We start from the raw sequence: 25,141 nt of genomic DNA on the forward strand, positions 1-25,141 counted from the left end.
TAATAATTAGTTTATTGTATGAGCTGTTTATAATCTAAGATTACACTTACAAAATTGTTGCTAGTCAAAGATGATGCATAAATGAGAGACATGAAGCCAGTTTCCGTTAAATCAAAAGTAGTTTATTTAACTTTGCCTTCTCTGTATAACTTTTATTATAATAAGACACTTCTCTGCTTGTACATTGCTCCCTTGAACTAAAATGGCAACATTTGTTTGTGGGAATGTAAGTTGGGGTAGACACAAAAGAAAAGAAAACTTAGATACATACCAATATACATACATGTGTGTATATTACGCTTTCATTAATAAAACCATAGATGCTAAAACACCTCGCACCACTCAGAGTTCCCGCAGTAAAAAAACGGAAACGCAGTACAATCTTGAGTATTTTTCTGATACACTACTCTTTGTTTTTGTATTTTTTCTTCTGCTATACATACAATAATGCACACATCAACATGAGTAAGGAGTTAAGGAGGGATGTTGCATGACTTGCCAGTGTTAAAACAGCTAGAGTCCAAGTTTAGGCCGGTAACAGGCAAAAGGCGAGCTGTGTTCATGCTCTCAAGTCAAAAAAGTGAAAAACGAAATCTATCAAACTTCACCTGCCTGCTTTAAAAACGTCTTTTCTTCAATTAGTTTACATATACACACTGTCAGATGTATGTACGTGGATGTATTTAAGGACAGTAGATTTCAATTATACAGGATATTAAATAAAGTGATGGGCAAGCATGACAGAAGCGCTTGCCTTTACACTGTTGTACTGTGCCCCTATGGTCCCCACCCTAGACCCCAGTTTTTTTTTTTTTTTTTTTAATTTATTAATTTATTTGAGAGGCCAAGAAGAACCGCACACGCACACAGATTCTACGCACTTACACGCATACACGCACACACCAAAATGCCCAACGCGAGACATCCCAAAAAACTGTTGTCGGTAAACGAAACATGACCCCAACTTACAGCAGTGATTCGCGAGTGTACACTTCTCAGAGGACATTTTAACCATTTTGAACATCACAAATTCAGTATTTTTTCTGTCTGAACACTCGAAGGTTAGCAATATTCATTGCAGTGGATTTAAAAGGAAAAAAACCCAAATAAAACAACAACCGTGTGATGAAATGTAGGCGACGACTTGCAAGGTCACCCGAAAAGTCCAGTTGCATTAATTTAGCCCCATAAAAAGCACAAAACTTCTGTGCACGTCTTGCCTACTTTTTTAAGCATTCGTGACCCAAAATTAGACCAAAGAGCTGAATGCAGATTATTGTACAAGGAGTGCTTATACGAACATATTCAAACAGTCCTATGAAAGTCACACACATTTTTTTTTTAAACCAGACTTGCGTACATTTCATTTTTACTCATTCGTCTCCTACGTTTTACCTGAAGTTATTTTTGAAGTGAAATAATGACATTAGCTCGTCACTGAGTTGATTAATACAGTCCTCAAATGGGTGAACAAAATTCATACGAGGGAGGAAGTTAGACTAGTTTCTATGTGAATGAATGTCAGTTTGCTGCAGCTTGAGAGATGCTACGAAGAGGCTTGGGAAAAAAGGCCTTTGAATCTTAAAAATGGACTGACAAAAGCAATGAAATAACAGCAGGTCAGTGGCTAAAGGGAACAAGCAGAACTTAAAGAAGTATTTAAATAATGCAATAACAATGGGCTTATAATGGTTTATAATTGTAGACAGTAAAAGTTTAATGGACTGAAAGACCAGTGATGTGAAGGTCAGCTCTCGGTCTCGCATAAAAATGTTATGAAATAGAAATACTATAATATACTGTTCAAGTCACAAGCCCTAGTCAAACTTTGTATAAAGAGCCTGCTAGCTTCCATTAAAGCTAAAATTTTGTAAGTAAAGCCTGACTTCATTCAACACTAGTTTCAGTCCAACGCATCCACTGCCTGTGGTCTAAACCGACTCAGGAGGAGAAAATGTGGGATTGTTTTATAAAAGATATTTAATGACCTGCTGTAAATGATGAAAATAAACATATCTGTTAAAGTAGAAACTGAAAAAGGACAAGTCACAAACACACATTTTACATTGTTCTTGTTAAAAGATGACACTGCACTGCCCCCTAGTGTCACGGAGGTGATGCAGACAGACACTGGTACATAAATATAAAAGATCCAACACTGCTGATTATTCCCACTTTTTCACTCCACACTTTCGCACGAGTTCCATGTTTTCAGATTTTATTGTGCTTCGATGCAGCGAGCGCCTCAGAGCCACATGCTTCAGTCCTCCAGAGACAGATTCACATCGAGCGGACGGTCGTGATCGTGGGCAGAGGGAAACTCAAACTGTACAACTCCATCTGCAGGACAGGGGTGTGACTGAAATGTTCAAATGAATCACTTTCTATTTTTGGGGGAAGGCCAGTTGCCCCGTTTCTCTCCTCTTCCCCCACTATTGCCCCCGGGACCCCCTCCAGGGGGCATACGGGGGCCTTTCCCTCCCCCTCCTCCGGGTGTAACCCTTCGGTTCTGCCGCTCCATGCCGGGCCGCTGGCTGGAGAAGCTCCTCTTGTTGGAGGCGAGCTCTTTGCCCGACATGTCATTGATGCCAGGCCCACCCCGCCCCGGGTGGTGCCCGTGGGGGTGGTACTTTCCTCCCGTGTCACGCTCTCTGAACTCAGTGAAGTCGCTGCTCTCTGAGGCCGTCTCCCACTCCTCGTTGGCCTGGTCTGAGTTCTGGTTGGTGAAGTCTGGAGACTTGGCCCCGTGGTGATGGGGGCCCTGGTTGTAGTGGTGATGGTGGTGGTTGTTGGTATTGTGGTTGGAGTTTGGGGCGTTGCCTGAAGGGGGCACTGTGGCTCCATTGGTTTCAGCAGTAACAACATTAACTGAGGGAGAGGATGGCCGCCCTGCTCCGATCACACCCACCCCTCCGTTGATGCGTGCTGCGTTCTCGCGCTCCTTCAGGCGCCTGAAGCGTGGGGGCTTGTCCTGTTGATGCTGAGAGCGGCCATGGCGCCGGCGTCTCGGGGGTCTCTCAAAGCCTCCAGGCGGAAACCCGCGGTTTGGGGGAAGGGCGCTGAGGCCTGCAGGGTTAGGAGCAGAGTTGGAAACTTGTGTGATGATGCTGCCATTTTCAGTGGCCGTGGGAGGGGGGACAGGGGCAGGTAGACTTTGGGGCGGGGCCTGGGTCAAAGGGGGACCTCCGTCACTGGTCTTCTCTTTCTTCTCTGAGTGTGCGCCCCGTGTCGTATCTTTGGGCGCTGGTGCTGGGCCCTGCTGTTGTTGCCTGCGGCTTGAGGCAGACTTGGGGCCTCCATGTGATGCAGAGATGGGCCCGACCCGGTGCCCCCCGACGGGACCCCCCATGTTGCCACTGCCACGATACAAGTTTGTCCCACTGCTGCCACCACCCCTGCCCCGGCGGGAGGGCACTCCGCGGGGGGTGAACACTCTGGTCTGGTTGGATCTGGGCGGGGCAGAGAGGGGTGCACTACTCTCTGGTCCATTCTTGGTTGGTTTGGGATGGTCCTCTTTGTCTGACGGGCCACTGGTCCCACTCTCGCTGCCCGTCTCAGAGCCCCTCTCTCTTCTTCTTTTGGGGATCTCCTCGTACTCTGAGCCCTCACTTCGAGTCTCGCTCCTGTTCCGGGCTCTGGCAGGATTATGTTGGGACCGGTCAGGCCTGGGTTGCCCAGCTCCCTCTCCTTTTGACTCTGGATGGTGCCCCACAGACGAGCGGTAGTCTCTGCCGCTGCGGCCACTCATCCTGCCACGGGATGGCCCTCCTGGACCTGCGCTGCCCGTGTAAGAGCCTCTGTACCCCCGCCCTCTACCATAGAACTCGCCTCCACGCCCTCGACCACCTCTACCCTTGGAAGCACCTCCATGTGGGGCAGATCTCTCAAAGGAGCGCTCCCTCTCTCTCCTGGGGGGACCAGTGGAGGAGAGCTCTGTATCTTTGGGGCCTCGTCCGGATGATCGCTCTTTTCCTGTATTTCTTGGTTTGTGGTTTGCTTCCTCTTTTTGAGCGGGTGCATTCTGAGACACCGGAGGGGCAGGGGCAGCCCCGTCCTGTTCTTTCTCTTTGCCAAAACTTGACTTTTCTCCTTCAGCTTCTTCTTTTTTAATTTCTTTGAGAACTGGTTTCTTGATGGGACCAGCCCTTTTATTGGGGTTCCCTCCGGTTTGTTGGGGGGGTTTATGTTCGGGGCCATGCTCATCTCTGTTGCCCCTCCGACCGTGGCCCACTGGGGCACCACTGCCCGGTCGCGGGCCCCACTGTGTCTCAGTTTTGTGTTCCCGGGGGCCTCTTTGGTTTGTTTTGGGATGAGGGTGCTGCTGGGGGGCCTGGATTGGTGGGGGGGTTGTGGCCGTGTGAGGAGTGTAGGCGGGGCCTTGTTTCTCTTGTTTGGGGTGGGTGGGGCCAGTGCTCCGCTCACTGTGATCATCCCTCGGGGCGGGCTGTGAGTGCAGGCCTTTGGTCCCATCGTCCCGGGCCGATGTGGAGGAGGAGGACGAGGAGGAGGACAGAGCGGGGTGGAGTGGGGGGGAAGCGTCACTCTTCTTTGGGCCCTCGCTGGTTCTGTCCCGGTCCCTGTCGTTCTTGTGGTGCATAGGGAAGTGTGGCTGTTGGAGGTGAGTGGCGTTTTCGGAGGGGTGCTCTGGGCGCCCGTTGCGGTCGAAATGTGAAGCCCCCCAGATCTGTCCTTGCTGCACCCCTCGAGGAGGACCCTCATCCTGGTGCCCAAAGCCTCTCTCTGTGCCACGCTGTTGTGGGTGGGGCAGCCTCCCTCCCTGGTCGGGGAAGTTGCTGTAGTTGCCCCGTCCGCTTATGTAGTGGTGTGGATGTCCCCCGACCTGCGAACCAACCGGAGGCGGTGTTTGGTTGGATGTCCCGGAGGAGTTTGGCTGCTGAATGGGGCCCAAACCGACCTCACGCATGCGATGTGGGGGAGTGTCACTCCTACGATCAAAACAAGTAATGCTATGTTTAAAGGTTTTAACAAATCACAATTTTTTCCAGAAGCTGTTATTTATTTGTATAGGTAGTTTACCTGGGTCCCTTGGTCACATCTTCCTCCTCCAGTGGTTGTTTCTGCCTCAGAGGAGATGTGAGGCCACGGCCTTCTGCTGTTCCTGCGAACACCTCTGGACCCCAGGCCAGTTTTGGGTCCATGGGAGGGGTGCCACGATGAGGATGCCCCTGATGCTGCTGCCTGTCAAAGGGATCTGAGCCAGAGCCCCCCGAATCAGACCGCTCACGTCCAATTAGGCCTTTAATAACAAAAAAAAAACAAACAAAAGTTCAGTAAACTTCAATGCAGACCAAACCAAGTGTTAACACACAGATGCAGTCACCAGAGGGGTGCATGCCCGCAGAGTAGTAGTCCATGGGAGGCGGGCGGCCCTGCATCATTCTGGGGTCCATGTAGGGCATCATCATCCAGCGAGGGTCAAAGTTCATGGGCAGAGGAGGGGGGCGGACCATGTTCCCAGGCTGGTACATGGGCCCCTGCTTTGGGCCCGGTCCATGCTGAGGGGCGGGGCCCTGGGGCTGAGGGGACAGTTGGCTCTGAGATGCCTGCCACTGCTGCTGCTGCTGCTTCAGGAGCTGCTCCTGGAGAGAGGGCAAAGTGTGGGTCAGAAGGACTCAGATTTGTCTTATCTAAAGAATGTGAGGCTCCAGTGGTCACGTCATTAAATACAAATTACACACAGTAACGCAAAATGAACGTGCAGATTTTCGAATGTGTCACATGACCGCTGACTGCAGGGTGAGGGCCTTCATAGCTCAGACTGGTGCAGATGTATAATGAAGTCAAGACAAACCTGCTGCTGCCTCTGGAAGCGCGGAGGCAGAGATTTCTGGTATTTGGAGTAGCCCTGTCCTGGGGGTCCAGACTGTCGACCTCCTCCCATGACCTCCATCTTTACTTGGTCGCGTTCACCTCCTCGGACATGAGCGTCTCTGATCGGCTCCTCTTTAGCCTCTGGTAGAGGCATCTCCAGGACGGGCTGCTGAGGCTGCGTCACTGGTGCAGGAGGACACTGCTGCACATCTGATCAAAGAACAATATCGCGTTAGAACTGAGGGTCTAAGAATTGAATCAACTGATATATTTACATACAGAATAAACACACTTTGAGTAAAATGTCTGAAACAAGCTCACCTGCCCCAGAGTCATAGCTGCTGTTGCTACTGGCCCTCTGCCTGTCAATGACCAGAGGGCCCTGTCCCGCGGCCGGAGGCAGGGGGGGCTCCTCAGGATCCACACAAGGGGAGGGGGGCTGGCTGGTGTTGGGAGATGAGGCGGACAGTGAGGGGCTGGGACTGCCGGCTGTGGCCACGGTGGATGTCCCGTCGAGGCTGGGGGTCTTACTACCACTGGGACCCTGCTGCTGCTTTTCGTCGAGTCGTTTCAGTTTCTCTGCACAGGCAGCTCTGCGCTCTTCCTCCATGCGCCGCTCCTCTTCTTCACGGCGGCGGCGGGCTCGTTCCACTGCAGCAGAGATCTCAGAGGACGACTGCTTCCTGCGCTGACGCCAGGTCTCATCCTCATCGTCACCCTGTGGCCCATGGACCAGGAGGGCCTGTGAAGGTGGGCCTCCAGCTGCAGGGGGGTGCGGAGGCGGACCCGATTTACCTGGGACCAGAACACCTCCCTGATTCAGGGACCGGTCCTAAACAAAACATTAGAAGCTTACACATTGAACATTTTGTGAGGAAAAAATGTACAAAATGATGCGGGGGAAAACGGTTAACTAAAATGATCTGCCCTGAGCTGAGGTGATGGTGATGGCACATGGCTGTGACTATGGCTGTCTACCTGTCGGTAAAAGGAGTAGGGTCCCTGTGCGAGGAGCGCCCCTGGTGGAGGGGAGGGCTGCTCTCGGGGACCACCCAGTCCAGGCCTGCGCCCCTGTGCATAATAACACAGTTAACCTGCACTCACACTGTTTAATCTGTCATGTGCTCTGTCTGCAGCACTGGCCTGTCTCGCACACTCATGTGAGAGTTCAGAGCTGTACCTGGTAGTTTGGTGGAGCTCCCGGACCACCCCAGCCGCTGCCCCCCTCCTCGGGCCAGGCGGCTTTACTGGAGGGGGGCAGGGGGCCGTTGTCGGCGTTAGTAGGAGGAGTGTGTCGCAGGTCACTGTTCTCCAGGGCTCGCGAGCGACTCACGGCTGGAGGGGTGTCTTGGGACCTCTGCTCACTGAAGAGAAAAAAAAGTGGTAATCAAAATGGTAAACTTAATGCTGGCATTCAATCTTGAATTTAAAAAGTTTTATGGCAACATACTGAGTGTCATTCTTTTTGTCAGCTCTGTCCTCCTCAACCTCTTCCTCTCCTTCATCGTCACTGAACTTCAGTTTAGCAGAGTAATCTATCTCCTCATGTGCTCCTGCAGTAACACAAACACATTAGAGACATGGAAATAAAAAGCTGCATCTGAAGAAACCCCTTTCTGTAAAGTGTCAAAGGCTCAGACCTGCCCAGCCCTCGTCATTGTCATGGTCCAGCTCATCCAGCTCCTTCAGGTCGTCCTGTTTGAGGATGGAGGGCCGCTTCACTGCCTCTGTGTCGCGGGGGCCCTGAGACCTGTCCGTACCCTGCCCTCGAGCAAACCTGAAACAGAAAGAGTTTACAGTGAAATCCAGAGATTCAAAGAGAAAGAGATATTTCACTGAAGCCTTATTGAACATGCTGTACCTGGGAGCAGGCCCTTCACCTGGAGGCGGGTATCTATATGGCCCCTGAGGACCATAGGGGCCCGGGAAGGGCAAATAAGGAGGATACATCTGAAACAGGAAACGGCCATTATATAAATGCCTTTTTTCTGAGTTTTAACATGAGAGGGGAGACAGTTCACTTACGAATGGAGGCATGATTCCTCTGTATGCGGGGAAGCCCGGTCCCACAGGGGGCTGGGGCAGGGCCATGGCGGGACTACCAGCTGGAGGGTTTCTCTGAGGTCCATGGGTCTGGTTCTGAGGCGGGACCCCCGCTGCCCCATCCATGACCAGAGCCCCCCCAGAGCCCCCCTCCACGGCCCCCTCCCCAGTGAGGGTCAGAGCCCGGCCCCCACCGTCCCGCCAACTTGTAACGTCTTAGGCACAAGAGGACAGTCCATTAAAACACATTCGGAGAAAAGATTTCTGATGACCAAGAGTGAAAAAGGAGCTTACTTTGGGGGCGGAGGCTTGGTCCGGGCCCATACCACTGATCTGCAGTGGCCTGTTCTTTGCCAGCTTTGTCCGGGTCTCCAGCCGCCTGCAGGGTGGGAAACTCCTCTCGAGAGAACGGCGACGGTAGGTTTGATGCCTTTCCACCTGTAGCAGAAAGAGCACAGTTCAGCGACTACAGTGTCATGTTTATGTAGACATGTGTGCACACTTATATCATGTACGTATATTCTAGAAACAATATAACCAGAGAGCTCACCGTCCCCTGGTGTTCCATGTGTAACACTGGCCTGAGCCCAGGATCTTGCCCCTGCGGCCTGGACTGGAGCCGGGGCCATAGCCTTCGGAGGAATGGTATAGTTTAGAACAGTAGCAGAGTATAATATTACAGTAGTAGTATTGCAATAATAGTATTACAATAGTAGTATTACAGTGCTGCAGTGAGTGAATAGAGGCAGTTGTACCTTGTCTGCTGGCACCTCTGGGACCGGGGGAGTTCTCGGTTGGGTCGGAGCAGGCATCGGTGAAGCCGCAGGCGGCTGCGGCTCCGGCTGCGCTGATGACAATGCATCGGTACTGAGAACAGACAAGAAGTAAACAACATTAACATTAAGCCAATGTACTGCATTTGAAATAGGGCTTTAAAGGACTTTATAAAACATTTACAAACAGACAGTGACTGACAACTATAGAGCAGTAAATTGAGGTCACTTTTGGGTTCAACCAGAAATTTCACAGTTGATTTCAAGATTTGTTTTTGTTCCTTTTTCATCAAACGAGAAATAACGAGAGAAAAAACGAGAGATAATATGTGAATATATCAAATATGAAAATCTATCATATCAAAAAATGTAAATCTATCATAACACAGGATTACCTGTGAGTATATTTCACTAACTGCCAATCACAGCTAACGCTAGCTGAGCATAGCCTAGCTTCTTACGTCAACCTCCCACGTACACTTTCTGTCACAGTTCTAACCATAGATTCATGCTAATAATCTTCTTAGCTTTAAACAACTGCCATCTCTTTTTAACATGAGATGTGTTGTCACTTAAAAAAAGAGGAATGGTAAACATGTAATCTGGAAGTAACACACACAACCCCATAGAATACTGCTGTGTTCCAAACACATGTTGAGTCGTACCTCTTTGGGTCTGCTTGTTCCGGTTTGCTTGCCCATCCTGTGCCGTCTTTGGGGACGAGCGAGACGTTTGGGTCGTTGCCTTTGTTTTCTGCCTTCAGACTGGGCAGGTTGGCAGGAGGGGGCATACGCCGCGCGGAGGCAACTTTACCAAGAGACTGCAGGCCATGGCGGGGGGTAACTGTAGCAGAGGACAGTTTTTATTGAAAAGAACACCAGAGAAACACAGATGAAACAAAGGGAATGTCCGTGTTTGTTTTTGCAACATCTAACGGCAAAGAACTCTGTTTAATCTGAACTTATATTGTGCCTAAAATTGCTTGACAGGCCAAAATTAAGATATTTTTTTTTACAAATCCAATTATATATATATAATATAGTGGTTGTATGGGTTATTATATAATTTTGTTATCATTGTGTTAAAAGACATGTGCTGTGGATGCTTGGGCGCGGTGCGAGGCCAGCTGCTCAGATGGAGCAGGAGCAGTCTGAATAAAACATGGAGCCGACACAGAAGTCAAACAGTGAGGCTCTGTCTGCGCGCGGGCTCTGGAGATTTAACTTTCCACAGATAAATGCAGCAAAAGGTCGTGTGGGACCAGGGAACAAATATGTTTTTAAAGACAAGAGGTATCACATTTACTTAAAGGAATTCAAAGTAAACATTGTATTTTCAATGGGCAGACTGGTTATTGGGGCCACTTTACTCCTCTCAGCAGCATTTTTACAAGAGATTAAGATAAATCCAAAGGGCTAGTACCAGTAGTGTCATTTATTTATGTAGTTTTAACATCAAAACTTTCATATGTTTCATATTTTTTAAATTAGAAATATACAGATATGCATGTTTACATTACAAAAAACTTGGCATTTCTTCAGGTCTTCAGTTAACATAATAATTGCCTTACTCTGGTTAAGAAGATGTTACATAAACATAAATGGGTTAGTTCAGATAAAAAACAACTCTGCAGATCGGAGCGTATAATATTTACAGAATCAGCGTGTCTGCGTCCGGGCTGCCACGCACTTTATAAAGCTCATCTGTTTCCCGCATTGAAACATCAGCACCAAAGCTTTTAGGAGGAGGACAGCTAATGCATCACACAGATAGGAACTGAAGAGAGCAAAGAGGGTTTTGATCACTTTACTCTCAACTGGGAGAGATAGAGAGAGAAGGGATAGTAGTAATAGAGGGGGGTGAGTGAGAGAGGGAGAGGCTGAGAGAAAGAGAAGAGAGGGGGAGAAAGCGAAGGGCGAGGGAAAGGTAGAGAGAGCGGGACAGTATACAAGGGTGAATGACAGAAGGAGGGAGAGAGAGTGAAGGGTGAGCAGAAGAAAGAAAGAGGGAGAGACTGAGAGAAAGAGGCAGAAAGAGAGAATGAAGAAATAGGAGAAGAGAGAGAGAGTGAGAGAGAAAGAGCAAGAGAGAAAACTGATGAGAGTGAGTGGGACAGAGAGAAAGAGGCATAAGGGTAAAGAGAAGCAGTAAGACTTCCCATCAGAGGGGTTTTCACTCTGCGACCAAATGAAAGTCAACGACATAAAGGCATCTGTCGGAGCGGAGACAGCTGAGGGGCAGCCATTTTGAAAACTAATACTCCACAGGGAGTGGGCGAGGGTAGAGGGGGTGATATACGCCAACAATGAACGCTGTATGTGAGACCAGTACCTGACGCCTGTGGCAGAATCTACCATATGAATGCCATCTATGAAAATTATAATAATGATAATGTTAAGTGTGCCCCCAAAAACTTTACTTTTACCTGGGAGTTAGGAGGACTTAAGCATCAGTATTCATGAGTTTAAGTTTCCTGTTTGTAGGCAACACCATTCAAACAGCATTGCCAGCTGACCCTAATTTTTATCATTCTGAAACCCATGGATATCTTGTGGCATATTTTATGTTTTCACCTTTTTACTGAGACTTACATTCACTTCTTTCTAATGGTCCACAACGACATTTGAGATTATTAACTGACACGGTGCTCTTGATTCATTTTAGTTATAAAGGAAGTTAAAGGTGTTATAATATAATAATGAACAAACACCTGAGGCTCCTCTTGCAGCTGATTATAAAAGACTGAAATTAAAGGTTTACTTAAAGGTTTACTCATCATACTTAATGTTATGATGAGATTATCCTGGAGAATGTGAGGTTTAAAAAGCTCTTCTTTATTAGCATTTATATCAATCAAAATGTGTTCTGTTGTTGTGGTCGTCAGGGATACTCACCAACAGGCTTTTGTGTTTCGAGGCTCTTTCCTTTGTACGTATCAAACAGGTTGAGGGACGCATACTTGGTTTTGCCTTCCTTCCCCTTTGCAGTTTGCCCAGAGCGCTCTGACATTGCGCTGTCCGCTCATTGAGTATGGTGAGGCCTGAGACTGGGAGTGAGACAGAGGGGGGAAACACAGGGGGAGGACACTGGTTAGGTAAAAAGAAAACATATTTATACACTCTTTGATGATATACAAGGATGAGTCGATAGAAGCTTGGGACTGTAAACCATATAAACTTAGGGATGCACTGATACAGTACTGGTATCAGCGCCAATATTGAAAATTTTGGTGGATTGGATATCGGCTTCCAAGATATCACTTCAGCCGATTTCAAATTTTGGTCTACAAACTGGTGTAATAAGATGATTTACTGGCCAAAGTTGGCCAAACGTCTCATACTATTAAACTTCTCTAAGCATCCCTAAACTGACTTTGTTTGAAAAAGAGCCTCCATTTTGAAATTAAAAGAAAGGATTATTATTATTGTTTGAACAGTCAAGAATTGTTAACAGAGAATGGTAGCAAGCAAATATATTCATTACCGAGTAGTATTTAAATGTCAGATGAATCACAAATTACAGACAATTTTATATTAAGGTTTAAATACTCTATTTATCAATTACATTTGTCAATCCCTTTCTGCGCATATTTAGGATGCATCATTACATTATCCTTTGAAGACCAGATAGCCCAACACATAAGTTCATACAGTGACTGAAACTCACATCACCAGAATAAAAATCTTCCCTAAAAATGTTTTTAAAATATAATTTTCTTAAAAATATGAGTATCCTCGTCTCTGACAACCCAGTAAAAAAGCTGCTGATATTGTGCTTTAGCCTGAGACATTCGTGCTCAGTGAATCAATAGGATGATATCTGCCCAATCCAGGCTAGTGCGAGTATGAGAGTTATACAGTGCCCCGTCCTCATCCCATTAACTACAATTAACCGAGACAGACGACTGCACCACAGTGATTATACCACACAGGGAAGAGACTCTAAATGAAGAGGTGGGAAACTGCCATTAGACACCTTATCATTGCGGATGAGATTCAGAGATGCTCTAAAATGTGCCTGTAAATATCCTGGTTGTGGTTCATACAGTGTACGGGTTGAAATGACGCCCAAAATGTGGACTGAAAATCAACCTCAACACTGTAAAAATATGATTTTAAACCCTGCAAAAAAAGCAAGTTTGTTTTCCCTTAAAATTCTTGATTAGTTTTTGCTGCAAGTTTCAACAAACATATAACATATATTAGCCATATTTTGAAAGAAGTGTGAAGGGGTTTTTTGACTCAAAAAGCAAAGAATATGTTCTTTTACTTGGGCAATTTATTGGAAAACCCCAATTATCATCAATCACTTTATGGAGATCATCTTTCCCAGACCATGAACATTTCAGTTTATTTGATTTAGGCTCCAACCCTCCCCTTGTCCAATGTCAGAGGTCAGATTGCTATAACAAATTAATCATTTGGTTACTTTAATTACATGGTATAAATTCATATTATGATGCTGTGGACCACATATACTTGCAGTCACTTGCAAGCTCTTAAATAATTTTTTGTCTGTATCTGAAATGTACCTGTCTGCTTGCAATAAACCTATACAATTTAGAGTACACTATTGGGGTTGAACAGACAAAAAACGGATCAAAACCAATTACAAGGAGACACATGCATCCACCCCAGACCATCTGCCTCCCACAGACCAGCGGTAATCCTAGATAAGTACCAAACACACTACAAATTTGGTAAAACAGAGATATAAAAATGCCTGACAGGACAGAGGATATGAGTAGGCTATTGATTTCACAGCACGGTTAAAGTCACCGGCACTGGAGTGCTTTTTCCATCGCCAGACCAGATTAGGTCCTGAAAATTAGGTCGTGGGATGGTCGCTCAGCTCCGTGTTCATGTTGGGATTAACTTGGCCGCTCCACAACTGCAGGGACCAGACAGACACAGGCCTCGGGAAGATACGGCAAAATACCGGCAATGAGACAAACAGTAAAATCATAGTAATGCACACATTAAAGAGCCGGACAATAACCAGAACAGTGACAAGCACAGTCCCTTCATGATCCCTGGTAATAAAGAGTGGTATTCCTCAAACTTTGTTTAAATAAATAACTCTGAGATATAGCCATCAATAATTTGAAATAGTTAGTGCCAGGAAATACACAACAATACACAACATGCAAACCTGTCACAATAAATACTATATCGACTTATAGTTCAATACATGTAAGATGTATTATTTTTGGGGGTCAATATTGATTGTGGGGACTTTTTCTTTGTAGTAGTGGGGAACTTTTTGTTAACTTTTTGTACTTTTCTGAAGATTTGAGCTGTAGAGTGTTGAAAAAATAACTTCTATGGTTCACTGAGAGTTCCATTTATTTACTGCAGCTCATGTTCATTAACAATACTCCAAATATACATTAGTCATTTTGGGGAAATCCCACTTTAGGTTTTATTATACCAGTGGTATAATGGCATTCAGTATTATCGCTTATCATCTATATTTTCTTCTCCAATATTTCGTACTTCAAAAATTGTTTCGTGACAGACCTAAAAACATGCAACAATTCAGTACAATCAGATTTCACTTTTTACTGCATTATTATCCGAGTCAAGTCAGAATGATCTGAGTCAAGCCAGTATTGCTTTAGTCATAAATCGACACATTGAAAAAAGACCCAATCACCAATACAGTAGGTGTCAAGTTGTGTCATTGATTATACATACTATTTCACCAATATTTGACCAAAATGATTGACGACAGACTGCACAATATTGTGCAGTATTGCTATGACCTAATAATAATACATCTATTATTATTACAATTAAGATTGCAGCTGTAGTCGCGATTATAATCTGTTACTGCAAATTGTCAAAAAGAAATGCTGTGATATCATTATGACAATGGATGAACGGGACAGTCCCGTGCACTGTGTCTGCTCAGTGTAATCTAATGCTGGGGCAGCCTTAGCCCTGTTAGCCGCACTCCATTGATGCTCGCGCTGGGAGGGGACTTTGCGTTGTTTCATAATATGTTTCCACTGACTTACTGTAACAATGTCTTGTCAGCTGTTTTTGGATGTGAGATTCAATGTGAATACCAGAGCAGATAGTTTTTTTTTTCTCCTTAAGAATTATAACCTATATATTCAGTACTACGCTGGAGGCAGTGTTATACGCAGAAAAGGGATTTTAAGGAGAGAACAAAACAAAATGGCGGTGGATATAGGCCTACATCAGTCGAGGCATTCGACACTTAGCATCGCTCTATCACCTCTTACAACCTTCACTGTTCATATAATAACACGAGAATAGTGCTATTGTTCTACACATGGACAATGTATTGCTATATGCACACAACTGTGGTCATTTAGAAAATAAAACGGTTATTTACCACGACCACAAGGAAATATGTGGGCCAACTGATTTTATTGTTGTCGTTTCATCACTATTGGTATCTTCGTGTATATTTATTTTAATGAAACCATCACGTATAATTATATTCAGGTTAATCCTAAATTACATGAACAAAATGCGTTAATTCTGGCGCAGCAGCTCCGCTCTTGTAATCCATAGTTTATGCGCTAATGTTAGCTTCAGGATATTAGCTTCAGGATGTTAGCAACAGCGCAGGCATCATTTTGATAGAAAGCCTGTTTGTTTGTTGCATTTCCCACCGTTTCTCTGATTTTGAAGCACACACGAAAGCCAATGAGAGCTAAAATAGTGGTAGTTTAGCAGAACAATAACACGTTAGATTACATTTGTTATCCTAGCTTCTCACTGATGATCCCAGAGCTGAATGCATCATTCTGCAAAGTGCATCACAGGATGGTGGAAATGGGCTTAAAAACACCCATCCCCGGTGAATCAACAGAATAAATTTAATGATAAGAATTAAATCACAAATCTAATTAGACTTCCTCGACAATCCCAGCAATTACCCACTGGTTCAGCCTCAATTTGTAGTGTTATGGTAGGGATCAGTTTTTTACTATTATCACCAAATTAAATAAGGCATGACCAAACTTTCTATACATAATTAAACGTTGTGTATTATACATGTTTCTAAGAGAAAACAGTTATCAATGAAAACACATAAAAATCAAAATACACATTCTGTAACATTCTGGTTGCTAACACATGTAGCCAGGCTTTGCTAGCAAGCTAACAACAGCTAACAGCAAAAAAAAAAAAAATACGAATAACAACAAATTCCTAACATGTATGAATATTACCGCGTTTAAGAGACAGACTCAATATAAAATTTTAATACAGACGAGAGTAAACATACACTGTTTCAGGGGACTGACCTGTTCCTGTCCCGATTTGTCCCGAGCTTTTATCAGAATAGGGTTAGTTTTAGCTTTAGCTTCCGCTGTGTGTCACGTAGCTCTTAGCAATGACCCAGCTTCGAGCTAAACAACTGCATTATCAAACATACGCTATTTGCAGTACACCCAGCCCCTCCGATCCAACGTTAAACCCTGCATTAAAGCGATAGCAAACGCGGGACTTACTTGCACTCCTTCTCGTTTGTCCCAAATAAAAGTAAAAGGGGAAAGGAAATGGTACAGCGGACTCAATCCGTCACTGAAGAGCCGTCAACGGCTACTGCCGAGAGATGGACCCGTTTGCAGAGGAGCGTCCTCAGAGAGGGTTTAAAAAATGCAAACAAAACACTTTACAGTGGACATACAGTCAATTATATATCACAAAATATGATATGTAGTATCTATTTACCGCTCTACAACAGTTCTCTCGACACAGCAATTAAAAAGAGGTAAAAGGGTAGATATTTTGCCAATTTAAACTGCATAAATAAATGTATCCACACCACACAAAAAACTCAAATGTTTTTGAAAAATGTCATTTACATCAACATTCAAAAACACAAAAGCTGCTCTACACCACGATAACCAGCACGTGCCTTTGTAAACAATCAAAGGGCATCATTAGCAGATGGCACTTTGGACATGCCATGCACATGCTGCAGAAACTAGAAGTTAATAGCCTATAGATGAAAATTACAAAAAAATAATTCAACAGTTATGTCCACTCAGACACAGTACACTGTGAAGTGGTTTATTTGAGAAGATTGCTGCATTTACTTTTACATATAATGTGTGGGTTAATCAGATCTTTGTACACAATGGATTATTCGTTTCAATTCTGATATTCATAAATCAGATAATGTCCATTTTATAAAAGTTTACTGTATAATGTACAGTATTATAACATTTACAGTACATTTACAAGGTTCTCAAAATAATGATGGCACATCCACACTTACCAAACTCACAATCAAACCTTCAAGCTGTTTCTAAACAAAAGAAAAACCTAACTTTTAATTTCCATAAGATTTTTTTTTAAGTACACTTTTTGAATGGCCAAAACAGACAACCATAATTACAGCTGTACAAATCACAAGACACATCATTTTGCCTCACATTTGAAGACAATAAATCAGACTATAAAACTATTTTCACACAATAAAATAAACAGAAAAAGCTTGAATCAAGACACAATTCAATCTTTGAATCAACAAAACAATTTACATAAAAGTCCCTTTTGTTCCTGAGAAAATAGTGCGAATAAACAATCTCTTCCTCTTTGTCATTTCCCGACTGGACTCTAAGAAAGAAAGACTAAATGCATTAAAAACATGCATAAATGTTAAACAACTCCAGAATAAAACAGACCACTGAAAAACTTTCTTGAGCTTTATTTTTTTCCGGTACAATATGAAAAACTAAATGTTCTTCCTGTTAGTCCAGCAAAAAATAAAGACCAGTAGACCTGCAAATAATAGAATAATAGCAGGCTGCTCTAGTCACTCAAGCAGTTTGGCTGGAATGGTCATCCGGAATGTAATTTGCAACAGTCTTTTATTCAGTGCTGCATAGTCAGCTGTTGAGCTTCCTTTAATGTTGTTTTTAATGGTGCACTTTTCTGGTAGGGGGTCCGCTACCTGCTTGTCTCATTGGAGATGATATTGATTTGCCTGGAATGTTCCACTATATAGCATTAAACTTTATTTTGAAGCACATGCATTGTTACTGTGAAGCGTTAGTTGGCCAGATCACCTGCTTGTGTCCATGGAGATGGACAACTTTAATACCATACTATGAAACCTTCTAGGCAAAGACATGTAAAGACTCTCTAACAGAAAAATGACATAATGCACCTTTAATATTAAGTTCTTACCTCTATAAACCTCCGTAAAGGTGAATCTTGACAAATGACACAGTCTCGTCATAATTTTTGTGGCCCTTTTCATAGATGACATAAATGTATCTACGATCTTCGCCCGATCCGCTTTTCAGAGATGTGAGGCAGGAGTAGGCACTGGGCCCGGGCCAAATCTGGACTGCTTTTTTCTCCCACGATTTACCATGATCCAATGACCAGCGCAAAGTGAGGTTAACTCCTAGAGAAAGAGCAAAGACAGACAATTACGGTAGATAAAATGTAAAAGTAAATTGATTTGCAATTACAGAAAATAAAAGTAGAGCAGACAAAGTTGATAATGTAGATTGGGTTCATGCTTTTATTTATTTGTGAAGGACTTATTTTAGTCCTACACACTGGTTGAGGATTACATTGATGTGTAAACCTCTAACTGGTCGTAGTCTAGTTAGTGTTTAGGTCTATAATTTAGTCCTAAAGTCTGGATTCTGTCACTCTAGTCCATATAATTTAGTTCAAAGTTAAACCAAGGTTTTGGTCATTTAGATCACTTTGAGTTCACAATTGACATGGTTTGGTCCTGGTTTGAGCCCAGTTTAGTCCTGAAGTAGACTTGGTTAAGTTCTGGTCTAGTCCTGATTTTGTTCTGCTACTACTTGGTGTAAAATGTATGTAAATTTAGTGGCATAACTATTCACTTTGATGCAAATCACAGTTCCATGCTAAATGATCTCACTGGGTGTCTAAACCTATGTTATTGTTTTGCATGGAATGTTTTCACAGTATGACATTAAATCTATCTCTATGAAGACAAGCAATTGACAAGTTTAATGCCATATTGTATAACATTTAGGCAAAGCATATAACAACATGGTGACAGATCAAGCCCCATAGAAAAGTGATGTAGCGCACCTTTAACAGACCCACAGGTGTTCAATTAGATTTTATTTTCATTGAGTTTCCATTATCTTTGCCCAGCCCTGCGTCTATCCCTCTTACTGTGGACTTGGTTGAGTGGATTGGTGAAGTAGATGACTTCGTCCTTCTCCAGAGCCCCAGCGGCCACCACCGGGTCAATGAGCTCATAGTCAAACCGCACGTAGTCAATGGGCAGAGTCAGACCCCCATCGTAACTATGGACGATCACACGGCACTTACAGTGGTAGTTGTTCTGGTTTCTCACATTTATCACAATAGAACCATCAGACAACTCCAGAGGCTGAAACAAAGGGAGAAAAAAAGAGAGAGAAAGAAGGTTTAAGTTGGCACATGTGAATAGCTAAGGAAATTCTGGATATTAAAACTAACCTAGGTTATGAAAATAGAGATTCATTTTTTTTTTCATATCACTCAGTCCACTCTTATGGTGACTTTTATTTAATAAAAATGTTAGTTTGTGTTTGAAAGTCTTCAGATCTTGTGGCAATGCAATTAAATACTCAAGAAATTCAAAAAGGATTTAGGCAAGTTCTTTTCAGCTCGTCCATCTGGGATTTAAATGGCCAGATAATTACACCCTGACCACCGGCACTGTGCCATTTAAATGAGAGGCCAATTCAAACATCAGGAGACATTTAACAAACAAGAAATAAAGACAGATTCAACTTATTAAAATAGACAAAAAATAACAGTTGAAATGGTTACAAAAAACACATGTGATATGATGTAATATTTCCCCTTTGTTGCAGTTAGAACTGTGAACCATAAGGGGGCAGATTACCACTACTGAAGAATATCCAAGACATTTTCTGGGACTAATCCATGGACCCAAGGATATATACCTCATTGCATTGGGCTCCATGGAGATTAACAGGTTACATAGTGCAGCTTTAGATACAACAGCACCTGGCACTCATCTGGGTTGAAGTCCTGTGATTTCTTGGGCTGGTTGTATGGGATACTCTTCAGCGCTGCTCCGTTGTACCAGCTTTTTCCGTGATCGTCACTAAGGATACAGAAAACCCCATCTCCTTCTAATGTCCCATGTCCACACACCACCAGACGCCCCTTTGCTGGCTCATACCTCTTCTGTTCAGGGAAATACATAATCCATGATTTTCAAAAGACATAAGAACTGTTGATATAGGGATGTGCAGTTAATCTAATTTAATCAAGTCAAGACCCAATTGCTTTTTAATTTGTTCCAAGGCCAGTAAATCAAATGGCTTCTAATATTAAAAAGAGACAGAGGCAGGTTAAAATGATTATGGCCAATTTCTTTGTTCTTTGTTTTAACATACTATTCTGCAAAGGTCCAGTTTGATTTATTTATTCTATTTATTTATTTATTTATTTATTTATTTATTTATTTATTTATTTATCTATCAATACCTGTTCAAATATCTGGAGTCAATTAGTATTAGGTGATTAGATTATTTTTTACCAGTAGTGGAAGAAGTACTCAATTTTGTTACTTCAGTAAAAGCAAAAACATACTTGAGTAAAAGTATCACATGAAAAAAAATCTACCGGTACTTAAGTGAAAAGTATGAATTTACCCCTTTAAACATGTACTTGAAGAGTAAAAAGTAAAAGTATTCCCGCAGATTTTATAAAGCCTTCATATATAGTGATATTGTGCTGAATTTGTTCAACAAGAACAATTAAATTGATTTGCTTTTTGTTTGCTCAAACTGTGAATGTGTTAAAAAAACAAAGAAACCCTCAGACTTTTCAGCAGGGCTCAAACACTAATAAAAAATAACTTTACTCTTCAGTCCAGTTACAAAAATGTAGTGGAGTAGAAAGTACAGATACTTGCTCTCAAATGTAGTAAACCTAAAAAGCGTCCACTGTAAAATCTACTTAATTGCAGATACGTAAAACTTGTACTTTAGAGCAGTCCTTTACCACTTTTACTTTGTGACATTCCATCACTGATTTTTACAACCCTCTTTGGAGTTTATTATCATTTATTCCCATGCCTGTAGGTCTGTGCTGTAGGTTGAGATTCAGTCATTTTTAATCATTAATGAGATGGCGTACTACAGTGAATCCTCAGTAAAAGCCATAGACTATATATACTCTATACAATCTATGGTAAACGCATGCAGTTTTTACCTGTATTCCAAACCCCGGCCCAGGTGCGAATGCTTTGACTCCTAACTGTGTGGAGAGGTTTCTTGGTTTGCTCCAGCTCAGCCCGTCGTCCAGGCTCTGCACCATCATGGTACTGGAGGGTTTGCACTGGTACTCGTGGAAACAAACAGAATAAACCAGAATGATCGACCCGAATTCCTCATCCACCACTACAGAGCCAAGGTTCAGACCGTCCGGCTGCTGACCGTCGTCCACTATAAAGGCTGTGGGGGACCAGGTGTAGCCTATAAGAGAGAGAGAGACTGAGTTTACTGGGTATAACGACACATGGACAACGGCTGGGCGATATGATATTGTAATGAACTGATATTTTGTGTTTTATTATGTTATATATTTGTGTGACAGTTGGTTGCTATGCTGACAAGTTGACGTGAAGGTTGTATTGGTCAGTTTCTGGTCTGTTTTGGAGACTGGCTCTAGTGAGTTGAGACCGCTGTTGTTTTGCTCTTGCTTTGGCGTTGGTTAGAGCCTACAGTAGCACTTGTGTTCAGAAAATAAACAACCAGAAGAAATTTGGCGTGTTTACTTACACCAGAATGCTACAATATGATAAATATAGATTTGTGATCTGGTGAAAGAGTGAATTTTGAAAGAATTTTGAATGGATTTTGAATGAATTTGAAAAAAGCTATTGACTCGAGTATGTCAATGTAGAACGTAGCAAGATACAAGTCAGAGTAAAATAATTTAAATAAAACTGCCTGTGCCTGTTTGTGCCTGTGGTCTAGACTTGAAAATCTACAAAATGACAAAATACACGCTTTGACATATCGCCCGCCCCTCACATGGTCATCGACCCCAGTTCAGGGCTGATCAATGATAGAAAAGACATCTGTCGCATTTACTTGGGTCATAAATAAGTGAATTATTTGGAACAAGGTTTTGCGTAGTGTCAACATAGATGAATAGTATTATCCTTGAATAGCGATTTTAGTATGATTTGTTCTTTTCAACTTTAAACTGACCTATTGTATCTGCTCCATTGTGTCTTACTGATGTTTTTTGGAAATAATCAGTCAATAATTTTGGTTCTTTGACTCTTTTGTCCCATAATTCCTTTGGTGTGAATGACACTGTAGAATAATGATAGGATGACATACATTTTCTATTAGACAAGATTGGATGATGGATGAGATTTTGACACACTTTCTAACATATGCTGTCACTTTTTATGATGTTATTTTAAAAATGCTTTCTTTAGGTTAGACTGTTTAACCAATTGCGCAAATCAGTTCTCTTTATTTTTTTTTAAATATTTTGTTGTCATTCGAGCACTTCTTCTTAGAACTATAAATGATGCAACTCACCAGCACTTAACCCTTTTTTGTCCAATCCAAAATGTAAACACATGTAATAATTTTAAATACATGAAATAATAGATCATTTTTCTCATGTATGCACAATATTATGGGAATTTTGTCTCGCGGGATCTTGTGGGACAAGATTTTATCCCATCCATACTGTAGAACACAGTCATTATCATACCTCTGTCCGTGGAACGTCTCATGGCAATAAACTTGGCACCCGTGTCGCTCGCGGACTTCTTTCGTCCTTCGGAAAATGCCAGCAGACTTCCCTGTGGGGTGAAGGTAAGGAGTGGGATCCTAAACGTGTTCACCTGACCCTGGCCCCCACTCACCCACAACAACTGCTCCTCCAACACCAGCGGGTCGATCTGGGAAGAAAAAACAGAACGAGTTTAAAATAACTAATGTAACGAGATTCAGTTTCTAATCGTCAATGATCAGCTTGGGCCTTTTAAATCTAGAGGTTCACAAATTGAAAGCCATGTTGATTTGTTTATAATAAGAAAAATATGTGAAAATTGTGGTGATGAAAAAAAGAAAAAACATCTCTGCAGTAAAAAGTCCAATTCAAACTTCCGGAGAATTGTGGGATTTGTGGCTTCATCTTTCTGTACGATTGCAAATTTTCATTGTCTTTAGCTTGTAATACTGATACACCTCTGTGCACTCATAGCTTGATATTTCAGTTTAATACCATCTCCAGGAGTAAAAGACCAGACGCTGGCATAAAGGCTGACCTAACCTGTTAGACCTGCAGCGTCAGTATCACATGACACAATAAGATGATAGAAATGTAATCTCACATGAGGCTCTTATAAAACAAAAAACAAACACAACTTTATGACAGGACTGAAGTAGGGCTGTAGGCCTGTAGTCGTTCTGTTGATTAATGCTGGTCATTGGTGTTTTAGCTGAGCAAAATTTATATTTGTGGACTAATCGTTTTATTTAGATTATAAGGATTTATATTTATATGGCACAACAGCAGAAACGAGAAGCTAGTGAGTGAGTTAGATGAAGATTTGGTATGTTTGAGGGTCAGATATGATAGTTTTGAGAGCTTTTGCCCCTTTTTAAGTCAACTAATCAATCTGCAGAACATGTCTTTAGTCGACTACAGCAGTTTGAGAATCATTGCTGTAGGAGGTTCGGTTAGTGACTGAACTTTTAGCTCGTTTAATTGATTTATGCCACTTTAGATGTTAAATTCAGCTCTTCATATTGTTGTTGGGAGAGAGAGTTCTGTTTTCTACCATGTTTTTCAAACTCATTTCTATGATTAAAGAAGCCTTGAACAGACTGTAAATAATATTATACAGTAATCCACTGCAATGAGATGTTTGTAAGAGGACCTTGAATTGGATTGATAAGAAAATTTGAATTACCTACAGAAATCAGCATGTTTTATTGAAATGCATGACATATCTATACATGTCTACTAGCGAGTCTTGGTTCAATAACAAAGTAGATAGGAAAATATATAGAACTTATAATTAATTATTAACTACAAGAGGATGCTGTCAGTGAACTCCTGCAGCTATAACGAAGACACTACACAATGGTGATCACATGTTCTAAATTTAAAAAATGGGACTCACCCAGGTGTAACATTGTCCATTCTTGACATATTTGTAGGTCTGTATATAATCTGTGGGACTTCTGTCAGTGCATTTTTTGGCTTACGCTAAATTTCATGCTCGTTTTTCTGTATTTTAACTAAACAAATGACAATTTATTTCCCTCTTTATCGCTGGAGGGGATTAAATTGGTCAAAAACAGAGACACCTGGGACATTTCTTAAAACTGGTCAATGGTTGTTTTGGATAAATCAGCTGGAACAGGGGACACAGGGCTCAAACTGGAACTGTCCCAGGTAAATCTGGACTCTGGTCACCCCACACACAACACAAGACCTGTCAGAATGTTTTTTTTATTTATTTAAAGGAGATCCAAACACTTGGTTTTGCAATCAGCTAGATAAACTACTAAAACTAGATAAAAGCTTGGAAATGTCTCGCATATAAACAAACTAACGCACTTGTCATTAGATTGGCAAATGGTGTCATGGTAAACATTTCATCTCCATTCAAGACTAAAACTGAAACCCAAACACCAGCCTTTTGAACGAATAGGAAACAATAAGAAACAGCTAAACGAAGGCCCGTTCACAGTCATTCATTAGCCTACACAATGATTGTTTTGGGTAGGTTAAACGTCAAAGATCTCTCCACTTAAGTCCTCTAACCTTACCTCTAAACTACAGCCTGAAATCCACGCCGCGGTGAAAAACAGCGTCAGGAGCACGAGCCGAGCCATTTCTGTGCGCGAGGAGCTGGCATTCACGAACAGTGCGGTAGGAACACGGGTCAAAGTGAAAATAACGGAAGAGAAATGAATAAAACAGAGAGAAAGAGAGAGCGAAAGCGAGAAAGCAGTTCCTCAGTTCTGCCCCATCTCAAACTACAGAGAAAGTCACGTGATCAGATGGGCGGTCACATGATCAATATTCCTGGTCATGTGACTGTGGACGCTTTAACGTCAGGTTTGATATTAAAATGGGATTTTAAGAAATACTTTAATGAATGAATGAAAAATAAATACTATTTTTAAACTTTAAATAATTTTACACAGCATCACTTTGAATATGTTGCACTAAAAGGTCAGATATATATGTGAGTATATATGTGTGAAGTAACACAAAATGTACTTTTAAGTTACATTAAATACATTTATTAACAAATAACTAAATCTATAGATCTATTTGCTTGTCTCGAGTCAGCAAACCGCTGACTTGAGTTTTGAATGACCGCTGTTGTTTTATTACTCATGTTTTATTCACATTTTCAGGAGGCTGTGGTCGTATTTCTCGTCTGATTGTGTTCAAATAAAGCTTAAATTAAAGTCTAATAGAGTTTCTGACAGAGTAGTG

The 25,141-nt window shown here is 42.5% G+C and overlaps 2 protein-coding genes across 3 annotated transcripts; both read right to left on the bottom strand.

Annotated features, from left to right (window-relative positions):
• Positions 1–100: 100 nt before the first annotated feature.
• Positions 101–16,025, bottom strand: prrc2a (proline-rich coiled-coil 2A). Of its 2 annotated transcripts, XM_055225329.1 has the most exons (17): positions 15,931–16,025; positions 11,543–11,694; positions 9,314–9,491; positions 8,631–8,742; positions 8,426–8,507; positions 8,170–8,313; positions 7,858–8,090; positions 7,694–7,782; positions 7,473–7,609; positions 7,283–7,385; positions 7,013–7,196; positions 6,811–6,903; positions 6,154–6,664; positions 5,813–6,042; positions 5,342–5,600; positions 5,038–5,257; positions 101–4,946 (listed from the first exon to the last, which is right to left on the bottom strand). In XM_055225329.1, the coding sequence occupies exons 2-17, from the start codon at positions 11,655–11,657 to the stop codon at positions 2,378–2,380; spliced, it is 5,259 nt and encodes a 1,752-aa protein (XP_055081304.1). In that variant the 5' UTR covers positions 11,658–11,694; positions 15,931–16,025; the 3' UTR covers positions 101–2,377. The 2 variants fall into 2 exon arrangements, with proteins under 2 accessions (XP_055081304.1, XP_055081305.1); XM_055225330.1 differs by lacking the exon at positions 6,811–6,903.
• A 644-nt stretch (positions 16,026–16,669) lies between these two features.
• On the bottom strand, positions 16,670–24,686 carry neu1 (neuraminidase 1). Its single transcript, XM_055225332.1, has 6 exons — positions 24,463–24,686; positions 22,391–22,580; positions 20,867–21,129; positions 19,652–19,834; positions 18,806–19,025; positions 16,670–18,047 (listed from the first exon to the last, which is right to left on the bottom strand). Exons 1-6 carry the CDS (start codon positions 24,526–24,528, stop codon positions 17,827–17,829), a joined length of 1,143 nt encoding a protein of 380 aa, XP_055081307.1. The 5' UTR covers positions 24,529–24,686; the 3' UTR covers positions 16,670–17,826.
• Positions 24,687–25,141: the final 455 nt, after the last annotated feature.

Source organism: Periophthalmus magnuspinnatus, chromosome 11, assembly GCF_009829125.3.
Source record: "Periophthalmus magnuspinnatus isolate fPerMag1 chromosome 11, fPerMag1.2.pri, whole genome shotgun sequence".
NCBI lineage: Eukaryota > Metazoa > Chordata > Actinopteri > Gobiiformes > Gobiidae > Periophthalmus > Periophthalmus magnuspinnatus.